General features: G+C 54.8%; 1 protein-coding gene across 1 annotated transcript in view; it reads left to right on the top strand.

Moving 5' to 3' along the window:
- The first annotated feature begins 9,718 nt into the window (after nucleotides 1-9,718).
- Nucleotides 9,719-10,008, top strand: part of WDR18 (WD repeat domain 18) — a 24,432-nt gene continuing 24,142 nt past the window's right edge. The window contains exon 1 of the mRNA XM_034755422.1: nucleotides 9,719-9,982. Within this exon, the coding sequence (XP_034611313.1) occupies nucleotides 9,773-9,982 (210 nt within the window). The 5' untranslated portion in view covers nucleotides 9,719-9,772. The remainder of the gene's footprint in view (nucleotides 9,983-10,008) is intronic.

Here is a 10,008-nt window from a genome sequence, read left to right as displayed (position 1 = left end):
AGATTCTAGATACTTGTGACACCTCATCGTCTGCTCAGGGCTGAAACAGCAAACTGGTTCTTCGTAGGTTTCTTTTCTGTTCTTTTCTTTTTGGACAGGTGAAGAAAATAACCAGAAAAATCAGGTGTACTAGATAAAAGTCAGTGAGGTTCCTGCTTTCCATCTTTCTGCACCATTTTCTGTCTGGGTCGGCCGTAGCGTGCAGGGGGGCGGAACTCTTTCCTGATGTCTCCTACGGTGTCGCTGGCGAAAAGCAGATGTCAGGACTAGATATTTTCAGACGGGCTCAGTGCTCTTTTGCGGCACTGAAATAAGTGGGCAGATTGTCAAAGGAATCCAGCAGGTTGGGTCGTGAGCGTTTTGTGAAAACTGATCCGAGGTGTCCCAATAGAAGCTGAGCGCTCGTGCTGTTCTAGCCCCGGTGGTGGGCATTGAGCATTTGAAAATGTGGCCCCACACCCCAAGATTTTTCCCCCTCAGGCCTTTGGTGCTCCCTGTGCTGCTAGGCGGACGAGGGTGGGAGCGCTGCCATGAAACATATTGTTGCAGTGATATTTTTAGAGTGTGCACTGGGATTGTTTTTTTTTTTTTTAATCTCCACACTGAATGTTAAAGAGACACCATGGGCTCTCCGCATAGCTGTCTGAACAAGTTCCCCTGGCGTTGCTGCCGCTAATCTGTTGCTCCCTGAAGGAGATTAGAGATAGGACAAAATCCCTCTGGGTTATTTTTAGTTTGTTTCCCTCTGTGCATCTGACAGCGCTTTGTGTGTGGTCAGTTTCACTGTTTTCCCCCCTCTGCGGGGCCTAAGCCAAAGCCCACTTCAGTTTCCACTGACTTTGGTCAAGCCCCTAGCGCCTCAGTTTCCCTTCCTCAGAGTGGATCTTAAGGGGATTGGGAAAGCAGGGAAATTGGCAGAGGGTTTGCAGAGCAGGTGCAAAACCCTCCTGCTGCCTCCAGGTCATTGAAATTGACAAGATCTCAAGCTGATTGGGTCCCTCCATAAATGGTCCCTTAAAGCTCCCCTGAGTGGCTTCCTGAAACCAATGGTCACTGAACCCAGGTATTCGTGCCAGCAGACCCACCTCCCATCTAGCTGGGATCTAGCCAGGATCTCCCTCTCATGGAAACAGCAGGATGGTCGTGACCCCTAGGTTTTGTCATATACGGTAATTCTTTCTCTGGGGGTGGGGCAGGGAATGTTGAAGCTGTAACACGTTCTCTAGGCCAGGATGGTTTGTACCAATATCATTATGGCAGTTAGGAGTATGACTTATTACCATTATAGCTATACCAGTACAGCTCCTAGTGTGGCTACAGTAAAGCCAGTATAAAGGTGACTTATACCAGGAGAGTTATTTCCCTTCTCCTACAGCAAGAGCACCTTTCTACCTGTGTAACTGCGTCCCCACTAGTGGGGTTATACTGCTTTAACTATACCTGTCTACCTGGGGAGGGAGGATCCCCGAAGCTGCTTAAACGTGACGCCGAAAGAGGCTGGATTTAATCCTGTTAAGTGTTAAAAGCTCTGTGGTTCAAGCGTTAATCAGCTTTGTCAGGCAGAGGGAGAGGGCACCCTCTGGAGTGGAGTGGAGTTTTGTCCTCTTTCCCGGCCTTACACTTGAGAGTGGGCTCCTCTCTTTTCCCTGGGGAAATGTGACCGCTACGGTGCATGTATCCGCTTTGCAGGGTACATACCTGTGATGCACGGGGTCCTGTTGAGCCCTGGGATAAGTGGTTGTTGATTTCAGTGGGCTTGGCATTTGCTTAGGCCACGGCTGACGTTGGTCTCCAGTGCCTGTCGCGGAAGAAAAGCGGCTGCTCCCGGGTGGCGGGAGAGCATCGTTGTGAGTGTTGTGAGCTGTGTTCCGCTAAGTGGGATGCTGACGTTGCTGAGCCAGCCAGAGGGGAATGCTGGGGGTTCCCTGTTCCCAACTAACCAGGCCTGGATCTGCTCCATTACAGCCCTGCATGCCGAGCCATGGGGCCTCACTGCTCAGCTGGGGACCCGTTTGGCAATCCTCACTGCCTGTTGGTCGCACCCATGCCAGTAACCCCCCAGTACAAAGCAGGGCCTGGCTTGGCTACTCCTTTATTTCCCTGACTGCTGAGATCCTGGGAGGAGGTTGTGCCTTTCTGGGAGGTGCCCAGGCTTCTCAGGTGGCCGAAGGCATCTTGGCCTTCCGGAGAATCTGGCTAGAAATGCGCTCCCTGTTTAGACTTGTCACTCAAGTGCCCCTTTGACCTTAGAGGCCAGGGGACGTGTATCCTCATCAAGCCGCTCCCCTCTGTTCCGTCCAGCCTGGCCGTTGCATCTTTTCTTTTTAACCAGGCAGCTGTTTTGTATTTTAAAAAACTCTCCCCGATCTCTAGGTTAATGATGCTGCGGTAGCTCCTTCTGGAGCACCCGGGATCAAACCCATTGATGACAACTCTCCCATTGACTCGGAGCGAGCCAGATTTATGTGCCTTGGTCCAGCCTGCTGCCAATTGCTTGTTGATGCTCTCGGTGGCAATTAGCATCTCACTCCCTGGCCCCTTCTCCCCGCATGGCTACCAGATTCCTGGCATGACCGTCCCTCCTTAGGCAGCACAGCAACGAGTCAGACCGCCAGTGGCTTCTATACCAAGAGCCAGGTGGGCACGATCGCCAAGGAGCGCCCTTTTTAATGCCCTATGGGACAGCTCCTGCAGAGAATCCAAGCTAGCGTCCATCTCTCTCTGCCGCCGCTCAAGCGGGGAGAATAGGGAAGCGAGGGGATTTGGTGAGCGAGGACCAGCTGTAGAAGCAGGCCGTCGGCGATACAAGCTCCCGTCATGGAGAAAGCAGGGTGTTTTTATAGAGGGAGGGCTCACTCGACTTCCTCAGCCAGCCGCCAGAATCCATTGAAGTCAACGGCACAGCTCCCACTGTCTGCAGGGGGCTTTGGATGGAGCCTGGTGCCACTTGTGATTATAGATCTCTGTACTTTAACAGACTGTTTCGGAGTGCTCTCCTCTTGTCCTGTGCAGACGCACAGAAAGTTACAGCCCTTTGCCCATTGCCGTTTTCCTTCCCTGCCTGCTAGCCCCAAACGCCTTCTGGTTCCTTTTGCTGCGTCCTGGTTTTGGAAGCCGCCCTGGGCTGCTGCCCTCGGAGCTCCGTTTTCATGGAGCCCGGGCAGCTTTGAACGGGGAACTGCCAAGCTAAAGTGAAAAGTGGAGCTCAGCCCAGAGATAGGAGCTGTCTGCTCCCTGCTAGCCGGCACCATAACACGGGGCTTCATCCCTCCTGCGGAAACCTTCCAGCACTTCCTGGGTCTCGCCTCGGTCCACCCCGAGTCACCCAAGCCCTTTGATGTGCTTGGCTGAATCAGGGGCTGGGTGTGTTTGCTGGCGTCCGATGTCACAGAGCGATGCGGCCTCGAGCAAACCAAGAGCCACCCCTGCAGCCTGACAAACGGGACCGATTTCTAGAGTGTTCAGTTCCCCTTCCAGCTGGGCAGTTCGCTCTTTACGCTCCTGCCGTGGAATTGACCCTGCACGCTGGGACCAGCAACCCTGCTAACCCGCAGCCAACGTTCAGTATGCAACTCAGGCGAGATCAAAGATCCCGAAACCCTCTCTCGGTAGTTAGATAAAACTAAGGGTTTTCCCCTCTCCCACCTCCTCAATGCCAAAACCTGTAGCTAGAGAAGACTTATGAGCACAGACCGTACATTTGACTTCGTCGCTGAGGGGATCTGTGGCTGTTCTCAGCCCGTGTTGGGTGCAGGACCAATGAGGTGGCATCTCTGCTCTCCAGACGCCCTAGCCAGTCAGGCCCTTGAGACTTGGCTCTGTGCCTGGCCTGGAAACGTATCCTGTCTCAGAACGAAGGCGTTGCTCGCCTTGTATAAGGAGCCTTAGAAAGCGGGGTGGGTTGGGGGTGGGAGAAATTCTATGTCAAATTCTATATCTCGTGTGTGTTTTGAGTGTGCGTATAAAGCAAAACCAACCAACTTTCGGGGTAAAACGTGTTTCTTATGCAATCTGGGCTCTCGGAGCAAGAGCAGGATTGTAACTCAGGGGAAAAAGACCCGCTGGATCTGATTGTACTGGGTATGGGGGGGGGGGAGAAGGGGCAGGGCAGGATTTGCTTGCTGTGTCATTTATTTTAAGTTCCAGTTATTTGGGGGGAGGAGGGGAAGGAGGTGTGATTTCTTAGCCCTGATTTTTTTATCCAGGAGAAACTTGCCTTAAAGTTGCCCAGCACGGCGGGTGGGTGACCTGGGTTTCTCCCCAGTGCTGGCTCCGTAGGAGAGGCAGCTTTGCTAGCGTCGCTTCCAGCTTGTCTCTGCCCTGCTCTTGCTGCAGGAGGCCGTGCGGCTGCAAGGAAACCTGGACCCGAGCACTACTGAGATACTTGACTTCAGAAAGGGCTGCGTGCATCTTTGTGGGCCTGCTGCCTCGGGGCTGCGTGGGTGTGTGCCCGAGGGGGACCCTCAAGTTCCACACCGGGGACAGCTAGTGTGTGGAAAGGGCTCGTCTCCCACACCGCCTCGCCGGTGGGCACGCTCTGCCTCTGGGCTGCCCCGGCTTCTACCGGCAGCTAACCCAGGAGCCCCTGAGCAGGCCACACATCCGGGGGGAACGGGTACAGGGGCTGGAGGGGCCTACAGCGCAGACAAGCCACAGGGCACCTCTGCGTGCCAAACACTGGACAAGCCAAGAGTCATTCCCTACCCTCATCCCCTTAACTCTGGTTCGTGGCCCCCAAATCCCCACTAGCCCACAGTTCTGCTGAGCCCACCTGCTCACTTCTGAAGGTCTGGCTAGGACGATGCCGTGGAGCGCTTGCCGCTAGGACTCCAACGTGCTGTTTTAGGGCCAGCCTGACGACCTTCAAAGAGAAATCCGGCGGGATGGCCCCCAGAGAACTCTTTGTCACTGGTTTTTGTGCTGGGGTAGGGGGGTGTTTAGATTTTTAGTAGGTTTTGCATTTGTACAGTCCCTGTTTTATTCCTCTCCTCACCCCCCCCACTAATTTTTTGGTTGGGTTTTTTGATTTTTGGGGGGGGGGCAGGGAGAGCATATTACATTCAGCTCTTTATTCCTTTTTGCATATCGATTTAAACAAAATTCAGTTTCTCTGGGGTTTGAAAGGCAAAAGGAATGAACACAGCAGCAGATGCAATTATACAGCATGTATATCTTAACTCAGGTAAAAAAAAAAAAAACACAAAAAAAAAAAGAATAAAAACCACATTCTACCTCTGATAATGGCGGGCCTCAGGCTGCCTGTCCTGGGAATCCCGCGGTGAAATATTTCAGTTTTGCAGACATTCAGGTATTAAAACTTTGTGATTATTAAATAAAATAAAATAAAAACACTGAAAGTTTACATTTTATAATAACATTATTATACAGATTGTATTTAAACTTCAGAATATTTAAGACAATTGTAACCCTGTAAAGTTGATGAAATATTAAAAACAAAAACAAAAATCTGACTTTTAAAAGCAGCCTTTGATTTCTTTATTGTGTTGCCTGGTCTTTATCCACAGGGTCCCTCGGCATTTGGAGAAACCTCTTGTAAAAAGAAGCAGGGTTGCCACTGGGTTATTAGGTGTATTACGGTAGCACCTAGGAGCCCAACCCCTTTGTGCTGGGCCCTGTACATTAGTAGGTATATTACGGATGCCATGTACAATGTGGTAGATCGGGTACAAAGACAGTACAAAGTGCCGGTCCCTGCCTCCAAGAACTTCCAATCTCAGCATAAGGCCGGAGACAACAGGTGGCTACAGACAGTTGAGTACAAGGAAACAGTGCTGGGCAGCGGTGCCTAGCAGGTGGATCCCTTTCCAACAGATACACGAGAACAAAAAGCAAAGTCGTGGGTTTGATTCAGAAATAAGTGGGTATGGCTCTGCAGCAGGGCTGCCTAGCTGATCGTAGGATGGGCCTTTCTGGTCGTAATGTCTATGAACTCTTGCGATGTTTGGGGACGGGGAGGGTCTCTTAAGCCCCCAGCTTCTCTGTGAGAATTTCCACTTCCCATTACAGCCCCGCCGAAGGGCCTCGCCCTGCTGGCTGTGGAGAAGAGCGTGGAAGGGCGGCTCAGAAAGCCTGCCCACCGTGTGATTTTTTTTCTGCTATTCTCATGGTTTTGCAGGCGGGGCTGGCGTGATTTTGGAACGCCTGGGGTTGACAACACGGAAAAGGAGACGGGTGGTCGGCGGACTGCGCTGGAGATCTGCCAGCGACTTCCCTGGGACAACCCCCTACGCTCCCCATTGGCCTGCCCCTTGGGTGCTCACTGGGGCTTTGATCCGGGGAAGCACGAATGCACATATGTGCCTAAGACCTGACAGGACTTGGAACATGTGCTGCAAGTTATATCGGCTTCTCCCCCCTTCCTCTGCTTGGAAAAGGGCCCCCAACTCCTCCAGTGGTCTTTGCACCCACCAACCCACTGCCTTCATGCTCCAATCCCTCCAGCCTCCTCCCCATCCCACCCTCCCTGGCTGACTCCTAAGAAGCTGTGCTGGAGGAGGGGGGCTGACATGGGCGGGATTCTCCTTTGCACTCTGCAGGCCAGTCCACTGCCATGGAAGCAAGAGCTAGTCTTGCCCCTCCTTGACTGTAGAACCATAAAGCTTTCGGTTGCTCTACTGGGACCATCCGTTAATATCCAGCAATTTCCACACACCCCCCCCCCGCCCTTTGCACAGGGGGAGGTTGGGTTGGGCTGAACCAACCTGGGCCGATCTGCTCGGCTCTGTCACTCAAGCCTCTCTCCTTCTCCCTTTATGTGGGCACGGGAACATGATCTGGGCAAGGAGCGTTCAGGGAGGGTGGGATAAGACTCTGCACTTGTTAGCTGGAGATCTCAAAGGGCTTTGCAAACATCCATGGGGGCTTCCGGGATTAGCGCTTCATTTTACACAGGCAGGGAAGGGACTGAGGCCCAGAGAGGTGAGGTGACCTGAGCCCCATAGCAGGTCAGCAGTGGAATTTAACCCGGGAGTCCTGGCTCCCAGTCCCCTCCTCTAGCCCCTGGACTGCAGAGCCAGAGCTGGGAATCGAACCCAGGAGTCCTGGCGCAGCGTTTATTGCGCTAATCGCTGATCGTGCTGCCTCCCTCACAGAGGAAAAGCGACACAGAAGGTTTCCCTAAAAGCTCCCTCCGTGCCTTATCTTCATCCTTCCTTTCCCAGCCCCTGCCCTGGTCTCAATCCAGCTGGGGCTCTGGGGGGTCCCTACGAATCGCTCCAATTTGGTGCCTGTCCTTTTTTCTCTGCAAGGCCTCAGCTGGTGCTGGGGTGGGGGGGATTCCCTTAAGGAGGGGCCTGGTAGAACCGAATAGGGGGGAAGCCTCTATAGAAATTGTCCTGAACCCCTAGAGAATTGAATAGGGAGTAAAATCCTGGCTGCAGTGAGCTGATTCTCGTTCAAAAGGCCGGAGGGGTGAGGGGGTGTGTGGGAGAGGGGCTGGCTCCCAAAGGGGGCTGTAGGGCAGGATGATCCAGCTGGCAGAGAGTCTTGAGCGGGACAACCTGAGGCCGCTCCAGCCCATCTGTGCTCAGGGTAGAATCCTATCGGCGGGCGCGGCAGCTGTCCAGCAGCCGAGGAGGATTCCAGCCCCCCGAGGAGCACGAATGCTGCACTCGGCCCCTTGCTGCCATCCCCAGAGCGATAGGGACAGGGTGGGGCTGAGGGCCGGAGTTCACCCTCCAGTATCCAGCAGCTGGGCAAATCGGGCATCCGCCAACCTCCAGAGGCAACTTGGTTTATTCCTGTGGCAAGAGTTTACCCCACCCCCTGCGGTGCATTAGGCAGTGAGTCAGGGACAGAGCTGGGGATAGAACCCAGGAGTCCTGGTGTCGTCCCACTGCAGGAGGCCCCTGACCCACCCCTGGAAGTTCAGTCCCCTGGTACTTTGCTGCCAGTTCCACCCAGCCTGGGTCAGCGAGTAAAGGAGGTGAAGACAGCATGGGAGAGAAAAGCATTTCATATTCTCCCCTCCCTGTCACTGGCACGTCCTGCTGGGGGGAGCCGTCCATACCTCGAATGGGAGCTCAGCCAGGGCCGGGGGCTCAGGCCACAGGGATTCCCTGGGACAGAGTTTGAATTTTGAACTGGCTGTGATTCCCCCTTTGGAGCAGTGCCAGCTATTTTCTGGACTGTTTTTGAGGCCCTGCCTCCTTCTCAGAGGGGGCACCATGCACTAAGGCACAAGATCGGGAGCCAGGACTCCTGGGTTCTATTTGCAGCTCTGCCACTGCCTTTGCTGTGTCTCCTTGGGCATGTCACTTCACCGCCCACACACTCCGTTTTCCCGGCTCTCAGCTCTGCAGCTCCCATTCGTAGGGAGCCCTCCTCTTCCTGAAGGATCCCTTCGCATGCAATATAGCCGCACAGCACCACTGAAATGCAGCCCCCCACCCCCCGAATGAAACATGCTCCCTGACAGCAAAGGGAAGGGAGACTTGAACCAAAGGCACCAGGACAAACCTTCCACAGAGCCCCGTCGGTTCTGCAATGTCCATGCACGGCAGACAGGGCCGCACGCTTAGCGTCTCAGCTGAAAGCCTCGCACGCTCTAAAGGTCCCGGCGTTGTGCGTGACACTATCAGACCTCAGCAGGTTCCATTTGCCTTAAGGCCCCGGGCAAAATGTCCACCTCCTGCCATTACCATTGTGCTGTGAGCCACCTTGGCTCTTATCCTGCACCCCGCACGTGGCTGCACTTCTGTAGGTGCTGGATCTAGCTACGGCAACAAACCCTCCACTGTGAGACCCATGCTGCCTTCAGAGGACTTGTAAGCTCCCGGTTTGTAAAGTATTTAAAAGAGGAATATTATTACGTTGGGGAGGCCTTTGTCTTAATCAGCAAGAGAAACCTGATACACGCGAGCGTTGAAACCATTAGGGGACGTTCACACTCTTTCCTGTCCCATAATTTCCACAACCGGCCACTCTTCATTCCAGGTAAAGGTCACTTGCATCTTCATATGATTTAGCTCCAGGGTCTGGCTGAGCGAGCGACCTTTGACCTGTGAAACAAGGCAATGGGCAGTAGCCAATAAATCCTGATGCCTGCAGGAAAAAAAGGGGGAGGAAGATTGATTGGCGGGTGGGGGTGGGGAGGAGGTGGATGGAACATTAGCTCTGAGGCAGGCAAACTAGCGTAAGAATTCACCAGATCAGTTCAGGGGTCCCCGGCTCTCCCTTGTAACAGCAGAGAGTTAGTTACACCAGGGATCTGCAGGAATCCACCTCCGTGCAGTCCCGGCCCAGCCTTCTCCTGACATGCACCCACCCCTTTTATCCAGTCCTGGAAGTTAAGTTTATCAACCCTGACTTGCTACAGCCTTTACTAGTCCTGGAAAAGCTTGGCCCAGGGACACCCACCCAGCAAGTCGGATTGTGCAGGTGCAGAGCACCCCCTGCAGCATCGACCTGAAGGACACCCCTAGTGCTGGGCTGGGCTCCCAGCAGCACTGGAGGGGAGAGCAGAGCCCCCCACCCCCTGCTGCTCCGCACCCCAGTGGGGCATTGAAATCAGACTAACGTCCAAAGAGCGCCCCCTGCTGGGGGACCCATCACCGCCTCTGGGTCTCCCATCCACAGCTGGGACCGACTGCATCCTGCTTAGCTTCTAGACGCACGTGGGCGGGCGGACGCAGCCCCTTGCGAAGGGAGGCGCCTGAGCCGCCCTTCCTTTTGGTCGCCCGGCGCCTCGTTGTCAAGCGGCGGCCGCTCTTAGGCCGGCGGCGCTCTCGTTGGTCTGGGCGGACCGGAGAAGATGGCGGCGCCCATGGAGGTGGCGCTGGTGACGGACGCCGCCGGGCCGCTGAGCAATTGCTCGGTGTGGGAGCTGCACTCGGGCTCCGCGCTCCCCGGCTACCGGGGCGGCAACAGCGGGGCGCGGGGCCTGGCGCTGCTGGGCGGGGAGCACCTGCTGGGGGCGCAGCTGGGCAAGGGCTACATCAACGTGTGGGAGCTGCAGAGAAAGGTGCCGAGACCCCCCCGGGCCCCGCC

Source organism: Trachemys scripta, chromosome 22 (assembly GCF_013100865.1).
Source record: "Trachemys scripta elegans isolate TJP31775 chromosome 22, CAS_Tse_1.0, whole genome shotgun sequence".
Classification (NCBI taxonomy): Eukaryota; Metazoa; Chordata; order Testudines; family Emydidae; genus Trachemys; species Trachemys scripta.
Note: the sequence above shows the minus strand (reverse complement) of the source record. Positions and strands in the feature narration are given on the sequence as shown.